We start from the raw sequence: 23,578 nt of genomic DNA on the forward strand, positions 1-23,578 counted from the left end.
TGAATGATTGCATTGATTACTTGAAACATGAAAATAGTCAAAACATAATAATCATCGGTGATACAAAAATAGATATAAACAGAAACACAAACTTTGTTAATGAATATTTCAATCTTTTGTCATCAATGGTTTTAAATCTTACATTAATAAACCTACTCGAGAAATAAACGGATCCAATATGTATTGATCACATAATTTTACAGAAAACAAATGATGTTTGTGAGTCTATTATTGGATCAATAATGAAACAAGTATTACTGACCACTATCTAACTTGTATAAACATTGGTCTTGGAGAAAATACTGGTAGAACTGAACCAAGTGTTAACACTAGAAAATCTATATAAACTACATGATTTGATAAATAATCTTAAGAAGTACAATTGGTCCGAGGTTGCTCACAACTTGATTTGAATATTGAAAATGCTGTTGAATTATTCGTTGATGCATTATCCACTGAGATTGGAAATGCAAACCAAAAAAATGTACCACACAAACTAAAGCCTCTCAAGCCTTGGATAACTGCAGGATTAATAACGTCAATAAGAAAACGAGATAAAATGCATCAGAAATTAAAAAATCTGGTGTGGTACACTCCACACAACTTTCCTTGCTCATATTTGAAACTAAGATCAGACTTCTGTAAGTGATGTGTATAGATAATGGTTCAGAGTACTTTTTCTTTGTGTGAATTGTGAAATTCGATGAGTTTTTCAGTCGTCATTTTTTTAAATTCGTCAAAACAGCTGTTCTACACATGAATATCTCGACTATGTGTTCTTTTTATGACTGCGCTACCTACCTACCTCATGCACGAGAAGGAGGTTACTAAGTCCTTTCCCCAGGATGGGGTGGACCCCCCATTGGTTTCCCAGAAAGGAGACTCATGCCAGTTGATAGAGCTCATAAATAACTATACAGGGTATGAATTTGAAAAAAATCGGTCAAGTTATTTTTGAGAAAATCGTGAAAAATATGGTTTTTTAGTAATTATCCGCCATTTTTCTCAAGAATATTACGGAGCTCCTGCAACTTTCCCAGAAAAAACTCATGTCATTTGATAGAACATATGATAGCTATCCATGGTATAAATTGAAGAAAATCGTTAGAGCCGTTTTCGAGAAAACCGTGGAAAAACATGGTTTTTTAGTCATTATCCGCCATTTTTCTCAAGAATATACGGAGCTCATGGAATTTTCCCAGAAGAGAGACTCATGCCAGTTGATAGTGCTTATGAATATCTATCCATGGTATGAATTTGAAGAAAATCGTTAAAGCCGTTTTCGAGAAAACCGTGAAAAACATGGATTTTAAGTCATTATCCGCCATTTTTCTCAAGAATATTACGGAGCTCCTGCAACTTTCCCAGAAATGAGACTCATGCCAGTTGATAGTTCTTATAAATAGCTATCCATGGTATAAATTTGAAGGAAATCATTGGAGCCGTTTTCGAGAAAACCGTGAAAAACATGTATTTTTAGTCATTATCCGCCATTTTTCTCAAGAATATTACGGAGCTCCTGAAATTTCTCAGAAATGAGACTCATGTCAGTTTATAGGACTTATAATAGCTATCCATGATATGAATTTGAAGAAAATCGTTAGAGCCGTTTTCGAGAAAAACGTGAAAAAAAATGGTTTTTTAGTAATTATCCGCCATTTTTTCCGCCATCTTGATTGAATTTTATTGAATTTCTTATTGTCGGATCCTCATGGTATAAGGACCTTAAGTTTAAAATTTCAAGTCAATCGGTTAATTAGGAATGGAGTTATCGTGTACAGACATAAAACACAACACACACATACACACATACACACCACAGACCAACACCCAAAATCATGTTTTGGACTCAGGGGACCTTGAAACGTATAGAAAACATGAATTAGGTGTACCTTAGTTTTTTTGGAAGCAATACTTCCTTACCTATGGTAATAGGCAAGGAAAGTAAAAAAACAGCCTCAAACAACTTTCTCAAATCACTATATAAAAAACTACAGAAACACATAAACAACATGATAAAAAAATCGAAGTATGGCTACTATAATAATATACTACTCCAAAGCAGAGGCAATTCGAAAAGACATGGGAGTATCAATGATCTATTGAATAAAACGAGATAAAAAAGTACCCAATATAGATCCCGAAGTTCTAAACACCATTTCACGCATGTAGGGCAATTATATGCTAATAAAATAATAAATAACAGACCTAGACAACGTACTCATGCCGATTCGTCAATCCCCTCATTCAATTCATTTTATTTGCTGATACAAACAATGATGAATAATAGACACAATCAATTCTCTCAGAAGTAACTCTTCTCCTGGAGTAGACAATTTGAGTTCTGCCTGTCTGAAAAAATAGCTTCCTATATTGTAGAGCCTCTTAAAATGATAATAAATAAATGTTTTTTGGTAGGTTATTTTCCTAACTATTTAAAGTTGCTAAAGTTGTTCCTCTTTATAAATCAGGTGATAAATCAAACCCCTCAAATTATCGCCCAATAAGTTTAATAAATAATTCAGCTAAAATAATGGAGGAAATTATAAAGAAGAGACTAGTAAGTTATTTGAATAAACATAGAATTATCAACAGAAATCAGTATGGATTTAAGAGTGGCATATCATCAGAAGATGCAATATCCGACTTTTTGGAAAGAATAATTGAAAACTTCAACAGTAAAAAGAAAACTTTAACAACTTTCTTAGACTTGGCAAAAGCTTTTGACACTGTATCCCAGTCAAGATTATTAGAGAAGATGGAACACCTTGGAATCAGAGGCTCACCTCTCAAACTATTCAATAGTTATCCAACTGAACGGTATCAACTACTTACGCTGAATACTTTATCAAGTAATAAAAACTTACTGAATATGGTCTGCCTCAAGGCACTGTTTTATCACCAATACTTTTCCAAATTTATATTAATGATTTTCTTAAAGTTGACATTGGGAACTGCTCAATCGTATCCTTTGCTGATGATACCGCTCTCACTTTCACTGGCAATTCCTGGGAGGACGTGCGCCTTAGCGCAGAAAATGGTCTAAGAGTAGCACAATCTTGGCTCGATGAACATCTGCTTACTTTAAATGCTTCTAAAAGCGTATTCATGACTTTCTCACCCAATGCCCAACACAACCTCATGAAATAGAAAGTATTAAAATACACCAAGTAAACTGCAATTGTCAACAATCAACAAATCACTGCTTTTGTCCTGAAATTCGAAAAAAGGACCGAGTAAAATACCTGGGAATACTGTTGGATCCTTATCTGAGATGGAATATTCATATAAACAGCATGTGTTTAAAAATAAAATTTCTAATATAGAAATTTCATCAAATTAGAGAACTAAATAACTTGAAAATAGCCCGATTAATCTACTTCTCTTATGCACAAGCTGTCTTACAATATGGAATAAGAGCTTGGGGTGGAGCCTTGAACACACATTTTGAAAAACTTTTCATAATTCAAAAATATATTATTAAAACAATTCTAGGCAAACCCAGACTTTATCCTACAAGCGATCTTTTCAATGAATTCAAAGTACTAACTGTTCGACAGCTGTACATAAAAATTTGATAATATATATTAAGAAGAATAAAAATAAATTCTTCTTCGTGAAAGAAACTTGAATTTAAATTTACGTCCTATTAGAGAAACATTCCATCAAGAGAGGATGGATTTGAATGTATGTAGAAGACAATTCACTTACTTATCACAGAGGATAATAAATCTTGTTCCTACTCATTTTGTTGCCAATACAAGCCGGAGCAAAAAACTGAATTGCAAGATTGAGGAATGGATAAGATCAAATAAAACTGAAGAAAAAATCTTCTAAGCACCAACTGTTTCTTCTTGTTTTTATGTTTTGTTTTTTTTTATCATAGAATAATATTATTGTGTTTTACTAACTTTTATCTAATTTAATCTACAAACTTATATTTGTGTGTAAGTTCCACTAATCTTTGTTCTTTTTTGGTTCAATTTCTTAGTTTATATTGAATAATATATTACTGCAACTTAGGTCTACACAGGTCGCACAGGTTTTACCTTGTAGGCTACTCCTTAAACATAGATGGACATAAAAAAATAATATACTGCAGTTTTGGAATCATTTTAATATTTAATAGTATTTTTCTTGTATTATTTTTATATGTTATAATATTAGATTATTATAATTGTGTATGTTTTTTGAGAAATAAATTTGAATTTGAAAAAATTTTGAATATTGTTGATCAAAAACTAAAATTCATCAAAGTTATTTTTTTTTTGTACCATCATAGCTCTGTAAACATTGGAGATTGACAGTTCCGGATGATCTCATTCTATTCAGAATTTTTAAAATTGTTCTGTCCCATTACTGGATTAGGCGAAAAAAGCTGAAAACTTGGAAATTAACAGAAGATACGTGGTTTTTGGGCCACTCTGTACCTAGCACAAGGAAATTTTGCATGAACAAATTGGTTCTGTATTAGTAGCAGTAATTTTCGATTTTTAAATTCGATCAATTCATGAGGTGCTGTGAAAAAATAAAATATTCTTGTAGGTACATAAGCTTTATTTTATACAAATATACAGTCAATATAATAATTACATCTATAGAGGATTAACAATTTTCCAAATGTACTTGAAATTTAAAATGCATATTGTCCATACATATCTCCATCTTCTACTCTTATGTAGTTATTTTCTTTATTTGGTTGTTAAATTTACTTCATTTATTTATATTTGTGCATTTGATGATTCGAAATTTTATCATTCAATAGATTGATAATCACCTTTTTAAACCCTGGTAAAGCTTAGAATTTACTTCTTGTTGAAAAATGCTTACCTTATCAGCTCCTATAGACACTTATAGGATTTCATATTCTATTGAATGAAAAAGACTAAGAAATTGTCAAAAAACCACAGATTTATTGAACATTGACAATGTATATTATATAAACACTAGCAAGAACCCGTGCTTCGCAAGGATCCATTTTATAACTTGACAAAATGAAAACTTGACGTTATGAAATTTTGAAGAATTGAGAATAGGCCTATAACCATCCTTGGTTAATTAAGAATCTATAAGCAAAATTTCAAGTTAATTAGTCCTGTAGTTCAGACGTGATGATGTGTCAAACATAATTTTCCTATCCCGTACGTGCATAAGCCAGCTCTCTACTTTATATAATTATTATAGATATAGTTAACGACTGCAAGAGATAGGACTGTGGAACAGAATAGTGGTGAAACTATGATAGCGCCAGAAGTGTCTCAAACACAATAGTCTGTACAGTGTATCATTCAAGGCTTGAATAATTTTGAAATTTTAATTAAATAGAAATGGTAGAGAATAATAATCATGTAGATATCAACACCTTCATTTAAAGACATATTAACTGCATGCGTTTTCATATTGCCGATACAGCATTGATAAAACTGTAGACGTTTATTTAGCAGTCTCAAAAAACTGTTCTAGCTGAAAAATTAATCATACATGCCACGTGTAGTCTTATACATTGCATCAGGAAAACGAAGTTCAAAACTATGGTTTTCCTAAACATATGTTTTTGAGATAATTTCTTTCATGCAGCTGTTTCACATTCACCATTATAAATTATACAAAGTTTGTGAAAATAAAAATATTTATGATTACCAAAACAATACTATTATTATATTAATGATAATAATTAATTATTTAAACAATACTTTTATTATATCAATAATAATAATATTATAAATATATTTATCAATTATCAGAACAATATTATGAGGTTGAGTGGAATCTGGTAGAAAGAAATAATAGAACAGATGTTCTTTTTTGAATTTATTATATTATTTCGTTATTTCCAATGATTACAACATTATGTTAGAATATCACAAGTCAATAAATAAATTATCTCATTTCCATATGGCACTCACCTTTTCATGTTCATAACCTTACTTATAGGATCCTTTTTCATCCTTTGAAACCCTTAGAGGCAAAATATCTCAAAATCCGTTCTTAGTGCGCGTCTAGCATGTTTGAAGAATATTTGTGCAAAGTTTCAAGTCTGTAGGACAATTAGTTTGAGCTGTAGTGTGATTTTACATAGAAATTTTCGAAAAATGCTCTCTCCTGGACCCCCCTGTGCTCCTGATCGAAATTTTTCTGCATAGATCTCATTTTTTTTCGTAGCTGAACAAAAAAGTTCCTCATGACTTTGCTGTGCAATGAGCGGTTAAAAAGTACAAAATTTTGCGGGGGCCCAGCTCCCTCAGGGGGGCAAATTTCCGGAAATCCTTTCTTAGTGGATGTTTTCAGGCTACCATAAACAATCGTGCAAAATTTCAAGTTTTTAGGCTCATTAGTTTGGGCTGTGGTGTGATTACAGTCTGTCGGGGCTTAGCCTTTTATAAGTATAGAGAAGAAGATTGTTTATCAGAGATTGACAATGGTGTAATAACCGAAACCGGTCTTTCTAAGTATCAATAAATCAGTGTTTTTTTGACAATTTCTTAGTCTTTTTCATTCAATATGTATAATTACCACAATATCAACTTCTCACAAAAAGTGAAATCAATCACACAAAAAGTGAAATTTCATTATTCTATTTTGAAAGTATTTCCCATTCAGATAATGAATCAAATGAAGTTGTCCGTTTTCTATCTGTGGATTTGTTGACTTGGTAACATCCCTATTATCACGTATAGTATTTTTCACTTTATTGTATATGTTGTCAATTTTATACAGTGAGTTTCACTTTAAGCTATCAGTATTTTCTATTAAAATCATCAATGCTTCCTATTCAATCGATACAATAACAGTTCAAAATGAATGTGAATGTCATAGAAGTAGCCTACTTGGTCCTTTGTTTGTCAGCCACACAGCATAGAGGCCGGATTATCCATGAGAATCTTGTCGATTTGTCGTTGTGATATACCTTTCACAAGCATTTTTGGCACCACACTGGTCAGTAGATGTGAAAATCCATGGCCTCCGAATTTCATCTGAAAATGTATGAACCATATTATTGAGAAGTTTCCCAATATCAAGAATCATTTCCTTGCATTATAAAGTTGGTAATAATTTGATCGATTCTCTGTGCATCAGACCGCATGTCGACGGATGGATTCAGTTGGTAAAGTGAGCATTCCGTCCCGAACAGATCAAACTGACAGTAACCTCCTTGTGCCGCATACTCCAATAGCGACTCCTCTGTTAATAGCGTCCCTGAAAAAGTTATTTTTGGTTTGTATTTTTGTAAACAGAAAGTACTTTTTTCAGTTAAAATATGGAACCTACTGTTATAAAAGAAATATTTAGCTGTTTCCATAATGATTCTCACCACTCTGTAAAATTAAGAGTTGTGGATTCCAGAGATTTTGCTACGGTAGAGAAGCTTGGACTATTACAGCAAGAACAGCAGGTATCTTGGTTTGAAAATCCTAAGAAGAATCTATGGACCGGTTTGCGAGGATGGACAATGGCGAATGCTGAATTAATAGAGATTCATGAAGAGCCCCAACTATCGTCCCACATAAAATTGAAGCGCCTCCAATGGGCAGGGCATGTACAAAGAATGCCTCAAGGACGAGTGTCAAAAAGTGTTTGTTAGTCAGCGTGGAGGGAGACCTGACGACCTGTTGGTAGACCAAGAGAGCGATGGGAGAGGGCGCGAAAGGATGCTAATGAAATGTTGCGTGTAAGAGGATGGAAGAGAGCGTCGTTAGACAGAGGTGGATGGAGGTGTAGTTTGGTTGAGGCCAGAGCCCAATTTAGGCTGTACCGCCATTGTAGTGAAAATTGAATTTAATTGAATTGCTGCGTTTATTGAAAACCTAGGAGGGCGAAGTTAGGGAGTAGCCGGCCCTCTCTTACACCTGACCCTCCATACAATTCTAAGTTACAAGTTACAACTAAGACAAACATCATAAAACCATAAATTAAATTTAAAGAAAACTTTTTAAAAAATTAACAACGAGAAAAAAATAAAAAATGTGGTGTTGCGCACTCACACAACTTTCCTTGCCGTTAAAAAAATTGATCACCCGATGCTAGTGTTCACGCGCATCTCAAGTCTACTATTCAAAGATCTGAGCCAGCTGGTGACAGGACAATAACGCTGGAGACACACGTGGTCTGCTATCTCTTCATAGTGAATGATATAATAGAATTAACAGTTGCCAACAGTTTGCAATTGAATAATCATATTTTCTCGAATTTCGAGCTTATTTTCAATTTTAGGTGAAAATGTTACTGAACATCAATTGTAGAGATTTTCATGCGCAATCTTTTCCACTTAAAATTTTCTGTTTAAATTGTATCTGAAGCCTGATAATTGGGAATCTAAAATCAAACTTTGCATAGATGGGGCGGAGCTCCTGAAATTTCTACAGATATGGGACTTATGGCAGTTGATAGAGCTTATCAATGACTATTTTAGGTATAAATTTGATCAAAATCGTTGGAGCCGTTTTTGAGAAAGAAGCTTTGAAACGTATAGAGTTTTAGAAATTTGGGTACCTTGATTTTTTTTGGAAAGCAATACTTTCCTTACCCATGGATAGGGCAAGGAAAGTAAAAAGGAAACTCTTTCAAACTAAAAAGAAAACTGGAATTTCTTCCGAGTTAAAATTCGATGAAGGAGATTATGCAAAAGAAAGAAGAGAAAAGTAAATACAGTGGACGAGTGGAGAATATTCAGTCCGAATCCATAGATTAATCTGGTAGAAGTAAGGGAAGAAGGAAAAAAGAAAGAGAAGGAAGAAAGAGAAGAACACACACACACACACACACACACACACACACACACACACACACACACACACGTAAGTTACGAGTTAGGGAGCATTCCAGCCGAGTCCATCACCTCTGATCCACCGCAAGACAGTCGCGCCAAACCGATGATGTCCCTCAACTAACCTTAGCTCGGCAGGCAAAGAATTCCACAAACTACAGGCTGTCACAAGGAACGATTTATTGTACATAACAATCCTATGTGTTGGGACAGCCAGCAGATGGGATCCATGCCGCGTTCCTGCACGACAAAATCACCCAAGTAACGGTACTCCACTGCCAGATACTTAGGGGTTTTAGTTTTCAATATCTTATGCAGGAAGCACAGAGCATGACAGAGAGAGAGAGTGGTAGGGGGATTCCAAAGATCAATGAAACAGTTCATGAGCGAGATCTTCAACTCAGCGGGGTTCACTTGTATATTATTCTTATCAATTTATATTCAGCTCCTTCCAATAGATTACGGTATGTGAATTGTTGTTAATTTACTCACTATCAAGATGCGACATGACAGTTCTGCTAGCCTTGCCTCCGGCTTCCTGAAATATGCGCAGTATCTCGAAGGGAGCCTGCTGGTCACGGCCTGGGTGGAAGCTCACCGCACAGTTCACCTCCGACTGCACTTGGGCTGCACTCTCAATCGCTCGCTTCTCAAAATCTACAACAATTGATTGATTCACAACTGGAGGTAAATTCATCTTTTATAGTCATTCACTACAATCAAAAAGCATCATGAATTATTTATTATTTATTAAAACAATTATTGTCTCCAGTCTCATCCATCATATAGCAGCTTACGATAGCATATTATTAGATACTATTAGATCTTGGCTTGAAACCCTCCTATAACGATCATAACACTCTGCTACTTGCTCCTAACGGTAGCACTACAATCGTTCAAGTATATCAACTGCATCAATTAATAGTGTATAACAGGAAGTTAGCACTTATATAAATATTAGCATTCATATTTTATCATCATCATCATCATCATCATCATCATCATCTTCAACCCTAAGCATTACAATATGTCGATAGCATCAATAGTGTAGGCTATTGTACTTGTACAATATAATATAATAAATTAAGAAAGTATTAAGCAGAAACAATGCTCTGAAAAGGACTGTAATTGTCCGCATCAATAATGACCTATTGGAAGCAATGTAGATATATAGTAATAGTACAGGCTCAGCCTAGTTTTTCCTCCAATGTAATAATTGTATTATGATTATAGTGTCTTTTTACAATAAAAGAATGAATCAATCAATCTAGTTAATATAAGACCTTACGAAAATAACTGTTACAACCAGTGGTCATATGATACAAAGTTACAACGTTTATTTATTTATTTATCCAATCATTCTACATTTTTACACAACTTACAGAAAAGTACCACAGGCTCAAGCCCAATACGGTTCCAATTCTAATTTACATAAAATGATGTGATATTATTGGCTTCATCATCACCCTCAGAGAATTAGTTGAATAATAATTATGTAATATGTAGTGATTGTATATATTATAATATGATAGGCTATTACCATCTATTGGCCAAGAGCTGGCTTGCTCCGCAATCATACCACACTTGACATCAGGAAATCCTAAACATCCATCAAGCAATTCGGCTTTCATATAGTTGTACATTTCTTCTGAGCTTTTACTTAACGCTGATCTGCCTTGAACTCCACTCACATAATACCCTGCGAAAAAGAATGCTTTTAAAAAATCTCTAAAACATTGGAAGGAATGTTGTAAGAGTAATTTGAGAATTATTAATTTAATAACATAGGTATTCCACTATAATAAACAGCTGAATAGCGTTGAAAGTGAAAATCACAAGTATAATATTCAATGATTATACGAGTAGAATCAAGTAAGAATTGTACATTCAATAATAATTGTGAATTAATCTATTTTGATAGTTATTGAAATTAGCTATCTAGGCTTTGTGCACACTGCAACAGTGAGCGCACAAGGGATAAATTGGAATTCATATTTTTGTAAAACAACTTGTAATTTGGAACCTTTTAAAGCTGCGTTTACACCAAAGTTATCAACAAATGTTAATAACTTAATCCTTATAGATTCTATTGGATTGAACGGAACTTGACAAACACATATGTTCATCATGTGTATAATAAGTTTTTTTCAGTCTGATAGAATCTATAAAGTTCAAGTTATTAACATTTTGTTAATAACTTTGGTGTAAAAGCAGCTCAAAAGTCAGAAGCCAGGTTGTGGAAAAGCAGGTTAAATTTTAATCATGATTAAATGCCACAGAAACCAATCAGAGAAGGCTTTTTTAAAAAGAAGGCTTCCCTTATTTAGCTCTCATGGCATTAAATCACGGTTAAAATTGAACAGGCCTTTATGCAACCTGGCCTATAGCGTGCCTATAAAATATCACTTTGATGAAAATTTTGCTGAAACAAACATCTTCATAACAATAACACAACCCTACAAGGCATGCTTAAAACCATGCATTTAGATTTTAACAGCACGACTTCGGACCCATAGTTTAAAAGGATGATTTTAGCTCATTTATGTAGATGCTCATTAATGTTATCAGACGACTATGCAACGCCTGAGAAGGAATTTAGTTGAGCACTTTTAGTTTACCATCCCACATAGCTGTGTGGCGTCTGTGCAACGCAAATTGTGTTTATGTGGATGCACATAGGCTAAATACGAGCCAATAAAGTTATGTGACGACTCTGCAACCGGCCATTAGTTAGCCTATTTGGTGAATTGAAATATTTGTTCAAAATAGGTCGTTCATCCTCATACTTCTACATACAATCCACAAAAATAATAATCAGCATTCAAAAAACTACCATATTTTTAAATACATTTTTTAGTCCATTCTTCATTGTCAATCCTTCATTTGTCTCTGGAATCTGCCCTGCGCTTTTGAAAATTACAAAAGTAGCTCTTATTTACAAGAAAGGAGACAAGAACAAGTTCAGACCGATATCAGGTCCATCACTCTTTTCATGTCTAAAATATTAAAGAAAGCAATGAAAAAGAAATTGATTGTGATGATTGAATTGATTGAATTCAATTTGATTGATGAGGAACGACATCATGGTTTCCAGTAATAATCTGTAATATCATTGACAGTTGGGCCAATACTCATCAGCAATTTTTAATGTCTCAAGTGTTCAATAGTTTCTAATGGGTTATTAAGCATGTCGATACTGGGGTCGCCGCACATCAACAATTTAAATGGACTCAACTGAACTGCACTCATGTGGAGTGAGTTATAGATATCTGCACTGCGATATATTTCGGGTAGAAGACAGTATACGGTATGTGACAGTGAGAAGTAGAATCAATTCAAGGTGAAACGAACTACCCTTGGGTCTCCCCACCATTGAAAGCCATACGTTAATAATAATAAGGACAGAATTGAAGTCTTCTGGTATGATCTTATAAGGGTTACAAAAGTGATGTACCACAGCCTCAAGGGTTCATTCTGGGCCCAATTCTCTTCATAATCTACTTGAAGGATGTGCAGTTTTAAAAAATGAATAATTGAATAAATATTTAATATCGATCAGTATTTCCGTACTCGTTTAGAGAATTCCTAAGACGATTATTGTAAATTATTCTTATTATTTGTTGACACTACTGTTCATATTACAAAAATGGAATAACATGCAATTAGGCCTATTATTATTGCATTACAATAACATGCAATAATGGATGAAGTATAGTACAATTTGTTTCAATTTGAATAATTTTTTAACTGCTGGTCTAGCTTTCTCTGATTACTCTATATTAATTTTCATGAAATGACGAATTTGAAATTGAAATGAAGATTTGAAAAAACGTATTATGTTTAGGCTATAATTATTATGCATTAAAGAAAATGAATCAATTTCTGGAATTAATTAATTATTTTACAATTCAAGGAATAGTTGTAAAGCATGAAATGAATATACTACTATGTAAATTAAAAATTCATTACACTCTAGTAAAAATAAAATTTTATCCACTCATCAATGGCATAAATATTGGCAAACAGGAATTTTCCACTTCAATTCAAATTATCTATCGTGTTGTTGTAAGTATTATTAAGTAAGTAATAGTTCGATTGTTATGATTTTGAGTGACTAAAATAATTCAAATGACCTGTGCCGAGAATTATATTGACTCCAGTCTCTTTGCTTGCTTTAAGCATCAAAGGAATGTTTCTGTTCAGGCCATAAGTTGTATTCTCAATTATGGTTCCACCACCACATTTCTTAAAAAACCTTAGATCCTCAATTACAGCTTCGTCGACTTCAGGTCCCCTGAACTCTAAATTGTACTTGCAGCTGTATCTGGAAGTGAGTCAAATTGAATGAATTTGTACAATTTTAAAATATAATACAACATAAACTTTCAACAAAATAATAATATTATTTATTGATTAGTATGGACAAGTTGAGGGTTCTCTAAAGCACCTTTGATGTACGTCACAGAGACTTAACTTCTGCAGAATAATAATAACTCATACTCTTATAAGAGTCATTCGAAGCTAAGAAGATTCAGAGCTGAACATTTCTCATATAAGATGATTTTTTAAAAAATCGCAGAATCATAATCATCATCATCATCATCATCATCATCATCATCACATTTTAAAAGACAATGAATCTTTTATTTTAGAGTTAATGAATAACTACATTCTCAAGGGTGAGAGCATTTACTTGTTATTCATTTGTGGGCTTGAATCTGGACCCAACCTTCAGTTTTTGTAGTTGTATATTTTATTATGAATCCAAGAGTTTGTTGTTAAAAATAGAAATTTCAGACATTCGTTCATGTATGGATTTGAATGGTCATGGTACTCTTATTCACAAAAATGATGAATATCGTAGCCTATATTAATTATTTATACAATTGACTCCATATTATTTCAATTAACTATTATTTATGATTTTTCCAGCAAACAAATTAGGTAATTACTCACGGATATTGTCTTACAATTCCAACATTCTCGAGCGAAATACCTCCACTTAAATAGGATTCTAGATGTCTTGGCGGTGGGGAGAAAAATTTATCAAAACTGAGTGTCACATGTTCATGAGTTAGCGTTCTTCCCAACTTGTGAACAGAAACTTTCCCAAGAACTGCAAAAATAAATCAAATAATTTATTCAAGAATTTACAGCTATATATATTTGAAAAATTGTAGTATAGGAAAATATGGTGTATATTAGTAGATTTATTTTGAGATTGTTCAATTTGAAAAAATATAGTGGATAAGCTAATGTAATTCTATAATAAAGTACCGTAGCTCATATCAAGCAATTACTTAGGTACTATATTTTTTGTTTTCAATTCAATTAACAGCAAATAAATTTCAAACCAAACCCTGGTAACGGATCTTAAAAAATTCATCTACATTCTAGTCAACTTGCTGGTAATAAATTACTGTATAATTCATATAAACGAACATAACTACAAAATTTAATCATTATTAATAACAAAGTTCATAAATGAATGAAAAGGCCTTGAAAATTATGTACCACACAATGGGTGTTTACATTAAAATATTTGAGTTACAATCCCTAAGCCACCCCCTCATGAGGGTTTGAAATTCAGTTGTACGTCAAAATGTAGAGTATTCGACCAATAACTTATCCTGAAAATTAAGCCTCGTTTACACCAAAGTTATTAACAAAATGTTAATAACTTAATCCTTATTGATTCTATTAGATTGAACGGAACTTGACAAACACTTATGTTCATCATGTGTATGATAATTATTATGTTCAATCTAATAGAATCTATAAGGATTAAATTATTAACATTTTGTTAATAGCTTTGGTGTAAACGCAGCTTTAAGCTATATAACAGTATTATATCTACAGCAGTCTCCAGCTTATTGAGTGTTCCCATACATATAACTCACTCTGTATATATATTAACTTATAGATAGTGGATATAGCCTTTACAAGACTTCATGCACAATAATGTATATAGTATTGATTAGATTTTGATAGAATATTACAAAAAGATTGATGACTCTTCTTGGGGTATTCAGTGACGAGCTTGATGGAATCAATACATTTTTCAACTGAACTATCCTTGGCCTCAATGAATAGTACACTTTGCCTTTATCTTATGAAGATGCTCATGTGAGGTAGAGACGTATATGGAATTCATGGATGCAGTCACATCAAATTCTATCAAAGTGATTGAAGAGTGCCAGAAAATACTTTATAAGTTTGAATTTCTGTTCAATAAGAATTACTTTACACAGTACCTTTTTTAAGTTTTGTATATAATTTTAATGAGATATTTGAAGAATTTAAGCATCAAATTTGACAACTATAAGATATATTTTCAGAAATACCTATATTATTATTTATTCACCTGTATTAACGTTGCTATTGCTGGACATGTTGAAGTTCTTTCGATTATTTCAGATGGGAAAAAATAGCAGTAGATGCTGTTTTTTCCAATAATAGTTGATGAATAAAATAATATCAGAGAAAAAAATAGCATTCATAAGAATAACATTTTTCAATGTGGCTCTGCTCTTCATATATAGGTATATTGCTTGCCTTCCACAGATTACTTGAGAAGCTAGCACTCGCAATATTCTGAAATTGAAAAATATTAATGGTTGAGGATAAAAAATAAACTATACTGTACTTTAATTGGAAATATCGATTGCTTCAATCAATCAACATATTATGTCATAGAATTCACCAACTCTGTATATCAGACAATAAACTTGACAGTAAAAATAAGAAACTCTCTCACTGGTTTGATTGAAAAATATTGTGTAGAATATAATAACGAAAAATGATATAATAATGATAAAAAGTTTGACCTGGAAATCAAAAGATCATTACATTTTTAGTGCTTACCAAAATGTTACAGAAAAATTGTCAATGACAACTACCGCGGTACCTTATAATCCTAAATAAAAATTAACGAGAATTTTTATTGAATGAAAAACGACTACCATATCAAGAGAAACTTTTCTTTTTATTAAATTGTTTGATGTTTTTATCAAATTACAAGTTTCTATCATAAATAATTCAAGTAAACATTTTATCATCATAATGTTTCTACTCAAAAGTAGGAACCCAACTTTTAAAGGCTAGTCTATCGCTACCATAAAAGCCTACTGTATCGAGATAATAGAAAACTCTGTACGTTTTTTTCCAACTAAACATAATTTATTCACAAATTTTATCTGCATTCCGTTAATCGTTTTATTACATGGCATGATTGCACCACTACATCATAAAAGAAAGTCATGCAATCTACTAGGGTAAGTATATGGTGATTATTCTTAATACGTGACTCACCTATCGTCCTTTTACTATTTTATTCAAATAAATATAAGTTCACTTATACGCTCGAACCTTCACAATGATAAATATTTTTAGCAATGTTTGAAAAACATAATGATCGATACATTCAATGAAACTTGTCAAGCAAGAAACGTTTTAAACTCTTATCACTAACTCACTTGAAAGACTGACAAGTCGCAAGTGTGATAGGACAAAAATGAAAGTTTACGGTCAAGTAGCTATTCAAACGCGGTACTTTTCAGTTTACTGTAGTGGCTGCGCTGCGTTGGCATTGTTACCCAATTTATTTTGTTCTCTATTATCAAAGAAAACGCATCATAGCTGCAGATTGTATGCAGGTCTTAATTAGATGAGAGCTATTGAACAACAACTGTGCCAAAGTGCTGTTACTGTCATTCAAATTGGCAGGTAATTAAAGCAAAAAACCAGGAGGTGGCTCCTAAAATAATTTATTCAAATTCTCTTGAGGATTTCAAGATTTTTGCGGGCATGAGCCTGCGCACTGTTTGAAAGTCTCTGCAGATAGATCATCGCGACCAAATTAATAGAACGAGTACTTACCTACAGTTAACGGTCACCGTAATCCGAATCCATTCATCCGTTAATGCTCATCCGGTCTATTATACATAATCCTCCATTTTTGGTTCAAAATTTACAATAATTTTTAAGTTTTCTTCTCATTTCTCTGTTGCTTTTAATCTTAATGAACTCCTGAATCCTGTCAAATAGAATTCTCAATGAAATTGTTTTCATTGGAATCAATCCAAACTTTTACTTGAAGGATATAATTTATTTGTTATATTTTAATAATTTGCCTATCATATTCTCAATTTCCGTACATAATTAATTTATTTTCATAATTAATTCTATTGTTGTTGTATTATTTGAGGAGTTATGAAGTCAGGAAACAACATGAGTATCTCATATTTAATGTCAAATTAAGTGCTTACAATTGTGGCAAAACGAAGCTGGCTTGATCTCAGTGATAGCCCAGCCGCACATATTGGCAATGTGGTAAATTCTCGCTGGGAATGATGTGGGGGGGGGAAAGGTTCTTTTTCCATTGAATTGGATAGGAGCTAGAGCTATTGAAAGAGCTCAGTCCAAACATGAGATCCACCGTGATACATAGCTTTGAACATAGAAATTGGTCATTTTTTGTATACTATTAAAATAATAAGCCTACTGGTTAAATGCATTTTTTTGGGCCGCATTTGACTTATTATTATTTGCATTATTTTGAACTGCCTCGACGATCCGAGAAGAATGAGCTGTAGTACAATGAGATCCGATGATTGTATCAAAAGTTATGGGTGTTTGAAATTTTGATCCTTGAAGTATACTCATCACCACTAAATTAAGTGGGTGACTCTCATAGAACATGATGCTATGAACTTATATCATTGTGCGGAATCTCAATGTGATGACAATGGAGTTGGTTATGATTGTTGAAGCTGAAACTTGTGTGTTTTTCAAAATACATGGAGAATTGTTGTCAGGTGTGCATGGTAATCTATATAAGATAGAGTGCTTCCTGGTAACAGATTGTATAGCACAAAGTTGCACCCAGAGGGATTTTAAATTATACATCCAGATTGTAACAATGGAAAGATATTGTTGATCAAAAACTAAAATTCATCAAAGTTGATTTTTTCTTAAAATTTCACTCATTTTTGAAAAATTGTAACTCATTGCTCATTGAAGATAGAGAGTTCCGAATGATTTCATTTCATTTGGAATTCTAGAATCTAAAATAAGGCAGGAGCAGATTTTTCTCTCTGATTATACAATTTGAAAATAACCGAGAACTTGAAAATTAACCGAAAATACGAGGTTTTTGGGCCATTCTGTATCTAGCAAAAGAAATTTTTTCATGAAAAATTGATTCAGGACTCTTATGTGTCCAGACAATATTTTTAAAAAGATCAGAGCTACAATATAAAGCACATAATAGTGTCTGGACTTCTACGGCCCAACCATGTAATAATCAAGAGCTCTGTTGTGTGCGGCACACAGAATTTAATAATAGCCACATCATGAGAAAAAATATCCTCTCATTCAGATTTATTCGGTGACATCATAGTTAATAATGTATCGATAGTCAGAAGGCTTTATAAAGCCCTATAGTGGGGTCCACGTTATAATGACAGTGTTTTGATTAGCAATGGTATTTCTATCCTTGTCTATAATTCAACAAAGTGGATAGCACTATATCTTTCTCGCTTTGCTCTGTTCAAGAGTGCAAGACTACATTCAACTATGTAGAATCACTTGGGTGCGACCCATCACACAGGGTGGACGCGAGCGTTTTCTGCATTATCTGACTCTGATTGACTGGAGCTTTCTGAAGGATCATCCTGATGCACAGCCCAATTTCATGGCGTTTTTTGATAGACTCCTGACTGGCTTCAACAACTGCTTTCCACTAAAACGTTTCCTCTCTGGAAGGCCTGGTAAATGTGGTGCACTGTGGATTACGGACGACCTTCTTGACCTGAGAGACCTGGTTCTTATGGCGTATGGGCGGTTTTGGGCTGATTGACTTCTGTCCTCTAAACAGACCTACATGGGACTTAGGAGATCATACCAGCGGGCTGCTTGTGCGGCCAGGATGCGCTACAACTCTGAGCTGATTAACCGGGCACCCGAAAGGTGCAAAGCTGCCTGGGGTATCATCAAGGCCGCTGCAGGTGTTCCAGCTCCTGGTGCTGTTCCGGTATCTGTGGATGATCTTCATGACGCATGGACCAGCTCTATTCGCGGTATCTGCGAGGGGATCCGAGCTTCCCCTATGGTGGCGGCGGATCTGCTCTCGGCTTCGGTTCGGCCCCCCGCTCTTTGGCTATTGACCTGGTGCCGTATTACTTGTGATGATGTCACTTGAGTTGTGAACTGTTTGAGCAACTCGGCTAGTAGAGACATTTATGGTATGACCAGTGCTACTATTAAGGATGTATTAGCTCTTATTGTTTCTCCCCTGACTGCTTGTATTAATCTGTGTTTCCAGCAGTCTGTATTTTCTTCTCAGCTGAAAATTTCTAAGACAGTGCCTGTCTTCAAGAAGGGTGATAGGCATGATCCTACTAACTATAGGTTTATCTCCATCCTGCCTATTATATCGAAGATATTTGAAATCCTCATTGCTGAGCAACTCCTTACTCATTGTGACCAGTGCGGCCTGTTTGCGACCACCCAGTTTGGTTTCAGGAAGAATAGATCCACCACTGATGCAGTAGATTTCCTGCTTTCCAAAATATTTGATTGCTTTGAGGCACGTGGACTTGCTGGGCTCACCTTGTGAGATCTCAGCAAGGCCTTTGATACAATGGATCATGCTATTCTCTTGGACAAGCTTAGGCATTATGGTGTGGGACTGTCTCCTCTCAAACTGATTCAGGCCTACCTGGGGGGTCGCAGACAGGCGGTGCTGGCTAATAAAGTTCTCTCTGAGATCAGGGATTGTGTTGACTGTGGAGTTCCTCAGGGCTCTGTCCTGGGGCCTCTGTTGTTTCTTATTTCAGTTAATGATATAGCTCAGGTGGATGGCAGGTGTGTTGTCTGTTATGCGGACAACACCACCTTCATCAATGCTGGTCGTGAAATGGAAGGACTGAGGGCAGCTATGGTGGAGACTGGGGCATTTGCATCGGACTGGTTCTCTGCCAATCGCTCCCTCCTCAATGAAGACAAAACTCAGTCTATTGTGTTCAGTCTCAGAAATGGGAACGAATACAATTTTGCCCCTGTCAAACTGTTAGGATTTACCCTTGACAGGAAGCTCTCATGGGGCGAGCACATTGAGACAGTCTGTGCCAGGTTGAGCAAAGTGGTTTTTGTGCTGAGAGGTCTCAAATACAGTGTGCCACCTCATTATCTTAAAATGTGCTATTTTGGCTTTTTTCAGAGCATGATTTTATATGGTCTCCCCCTCTGGGGTGGAGCCACAGATGTCGCCCGAGTCCTTCGTCTCCAGATGAGGGGCCCTGAGGATTATTTGTGGGGCTGGTAGATGGCTAATCTGTCGCCCGCTTTTTATCAAAGAGAGGATACTCACCGTCTTCTCCCTCTATGTTCTTCATAACCTTTGCAGAACACATGCAAACGTGGGGTTGCTCGTGACCCGACAGAGCTTCCACCCATATGAGACTAGGGGTAGACTCAGGCTGGATCTACCCTACCAGAGGCTGAGCAGAACTCGGACTGGTCTGGCTCATATGTCTATCAGCCTCTATAATAGGCTGCCTCTGTTGGCCAGGGATCTGCCTGTTTCGAGGGGCTCTGAGGAGCCTGCTGATGGATCACCCTCTGTAATCACTCCGTGAGTTCTTTATGTTGGAGAGCAGTGTGGTGAGTGCCTATTTTCTTATTTGATTTCTGCCTCCGGGCAGTCGTTTTTCTTTTACTTTTTTGACGTGTCCCAGTGGGCTTCACTTTAGTGATCTTTTTTATGGACCTATTTAAATAAATACTAAATACTAACCAATCTCTAATTAACAAAATATTTCATCATAATTATGAAAACTAATTATGAGATTATTGAGAAATATAATTTCTTGCTTGATAAAATATAATTTATCATTTTAAACGAGAATTAACAGTTAATATCACATCAATAAACCTGTATCAGCTACCATCTATAGAAGGATTGACAAGTCGAGGATCGGCAACGTTGGTCTCCTATCTATCTCCACTGCCATTATAACGTGGACCTCGCTAAAGTGACACGTCATCAAAGGAATCTGACTCATGTGAAAGAGCGCTCTCCGATTTGAGCATTCAGGATGTCCATGGTTATTTAGTACATCAAAACCTATCATACCGAGTACCGACCCACTAATGACAACGCTCAGCTGATTCCGACCCGGCAAGCTCCAACTTACAAGATTTGAATCACATTGTTGAAAATTTAGAATAATATTCTCAAGAAAGAAGAAAAGGTGAGTAGGTTGTGCATCGCTTTTAATGGCAATATCCCAATATCATTCGAAAAATCCGATCACAGTGCACAGTAACCGTCATCACAAAGAACGTTACGTTACCTGCGCAAGCGCATCAACATGCTGCGTAAGGTTTAGATGGCTCTTTACGTTTCACTTTCACGAATCACGAGATTGATATTTGAGGTTATGTTGAGATAGTACCACTCTTATCTTATCTAGATTTATATAATTACAACTTTCAGACATTTATTGATAGTGCTACACTTCAAAGATGGGCGTTGAGAATAAAGTTCAAACTGAAGATCCACAAGTCAAATCGAAAAAGCAGCAGAAGAAAGAGGCAAAAGATGCACTCAAGGCATCCAAGAAAGAAGAACGAAAATCAGCAGCAGAGGACGCACTTGTCGAGGAAAAAGATATATCATCAGGTAAATACGGCAATCTTCCTTTTACCGATAGTCTGACAGGTCTTGAAAGCTATGTCGATGTGAAAGATCTTACTCCTGAACTCAAAGTTAAAACTGTTAGGATAAGAGGCCGTCTACATACTAGCCGTGCTAAAGGTAAGCAGTGCTTCATAGTTATCCGACAACAATTTGATACCGTTCAAGGATTATGTGCTGTTAACGATGTTGTGAGTAAAAGTATGGTCAAGTTTGTATCCAATATCACAAAAGAGTCAATTATTGATGTGCTTGCAACTGTAGTTTCGGTAAAATCAAAAATCGAGTCCTGCACTCAAAAAGATATTGAACTGCATATTGTTGAGGCATGGGTTGTTAGCGCAGCTAAAAGTCAGCTGCCTTTGTTGATTGAAGATGCATCACGTCCCATCAAGGATGAAAATGAGGAGGAAGAAATGGAAGGGTTGAATATTCGTGTCAGTCAGGACACAAGACTAGACAACCGCGTACTAGATTTGCGCACACCAGCAAACCAGGCCATTTTCCGGTTGGAGGCAGGAGTTTGCAAACTGTTCAGAGACGTCTTAACATCATCCGGTTTCATTGAAATTCATACACCGAAAATAATTGGCGCTGCTAGTGAAGGTGGAGCCAATGTTTTCACAGTCTCCTATTTCAAGGGATCGGCTTACTTGGCTCAAAGTCCCCAACTCTACAAACAGATGGCGATCGCCGCTGATTTCGACAAGGTGTTCACAGTTGGAGCCGTTTTCCGGGCAGAAGACAGCAACACTCATCGACATCTCACCGAATTTGTTGGCTTGGATTTGGAAATGGCATTCAAACGAGACTATCACGAGGTTCTCCACACTATTTGCGACATGTTCACAGCCATCTTTAAAGGATTAAGGGATGAGTATAGCAGCGAAATAGCAGCTGTAGGTCGTCAGTACCCTGTCGAACAATTTCGCTTCTTACAACCAGCCTTGATACTAACCTATCCTACCGCAATCGACATGTTACGACAAGCAGGCATCGACATCGGAGATGAGGAAGATTTAAGCACACCAATGAAAAGTTACTAGGAAGGCTCGTCAAAGCTAAGTACGACACAGATTTCTATGTGTTGGATAAGTTTCCGCTGGCTGTTCGTCCGTTCTACACAATGCCTGACTTTACCGGCCGAAATATTCGAATTCATACGATGTGTTCATGCGAGGTGAAGAAATCATGTCTGGAGCTCAGCGAATTCATGATGCCGAGTTTCTGACGCAGAGAGCTAGTGAACATGGCATCGATTTGGAGAAGATCAAGGCCTATGTTGATGCTTTTAGGTTCGGATGTCCTCCCCATGCAGGGGGCGGTATCGGCCTAGAAAGAGTCGTCATGCTGTATCTAGGATTGGATAATATTAGGAAGACGTCCATGTTCCCAAGAGATCCTAAGAGACTTGCACCGTGATCTGGATCATTATGTCAATAAATTGATTGCATATTTGATACCAATGAAGCCACCTTGTTAAAATTTGTCCTATTTTCTCTCAGAGCTATAATCATTAATAATAGTATCAATACTTGTTTCAATTATATTAATATTTTTTCATTTATTGGTATTCAGATCAATCAATTCATGACAATAATTTTGAATCTGGTCATATTTTGTCTGAAGATTGGAATCATTAAATAACTATTGAATTAATTTATGTTTTTATCAAATTACCTTATCCTATTCTGTCTGAAGGTTACTATCTATCTTTTATAGTGGGATGCATGTCATAAAGTCAGCACCTGATTATCGTTGAGTTGCTACCTTGTGTGTCATTAAAAAAGCTGATAGCTTCATCCTTTTCCAACTCCGCGCTGTTGGCAAATCGTTTGTAAGCTGTGTAGAAATATAATTAACTTTCAATATATCAATTTCAAATATCAAAATCTATTATTGAATACCGTATTCAAAATGTATATCTTCTGTTGGAATAGAATATACTTGAGATAGAATTGATCATTATTAACAAGCATCTGTATTATATTAAACCTTCATTAATTAATATCAGATCAGAATATACCGGAATTAATTGAATCACAGCTATCTATTATAGAAGGAGGTAGAGACGGAAAAGTGGCAAATCACTGCAGGATATAAATTGAATTAAT

The 23,578-nt window shown here is 35.0% G+C and overlaps 2 protein-coding genes across 2 annotated transcripts; one reads left to right on the plus strand and one right to left on the minus strand.

Moving 5' to 3' along the window:
• Nucleotides 1-6,543: 6,543 nt before the first annotated feature.
• LOC111061380 (phosphotriesterase-related protein) lies at nt 6,544-16,273 on the minus strand. Its single transcript, XM_039429641.1, is given in 8 exon segments — nt 6,544-7,016; nt 7,019-7,197; nt 9,257-9,421; nt 10,305-10,463; nt 12,898-13,088; nt 13,721-13,880; nt 15,129-15,358; nt 16,076-16,273. Coding segments are annotated over 7 exon segments (1,056 nt in total). The 5' UTR covers nt 15,157-15,358; nt 16,076-16,273; the 3' UTR covers nt 6,544-6,842.
• Nucleotides 16,274-21,158: 4,885 nt separating this feature from the next.
• On the plus strand, nt 21,159-23,119 carry LOC120351681 (aspartate--tRNA ligase, cytoplasmic-like). The gene is given in 3 exon segments (XM_039429640.1): nt 21,159-22,493; nt 22,496-22,597; nt 22,600-23,119. Coding segments are annotated over 3 exon segments (1,590 nt in total). The 5' UTR covers nt 21,159-21,292; the 3' UTR covers nt 22,887-23,119.
• The last annotated feature ends 459 nt before the right edge of the window (nt 23,120-23,578 follow it).

The sequence above is a fragment of the Nilaparvata lugens genome, chromosome 5 (assembly GCF_014356525.2).
Source record: "Nilaparvata lugens isolate BPH chromosome 5, ASM1435652v1, whole genome shotgun sequence".
NCBI classification, from domain to species: Eukaryota; Metazoa; Arthropoda; class Insecta; order Hemiptera; family Delphacidae; genus Nilaparvata; species Nilaparvata lugens.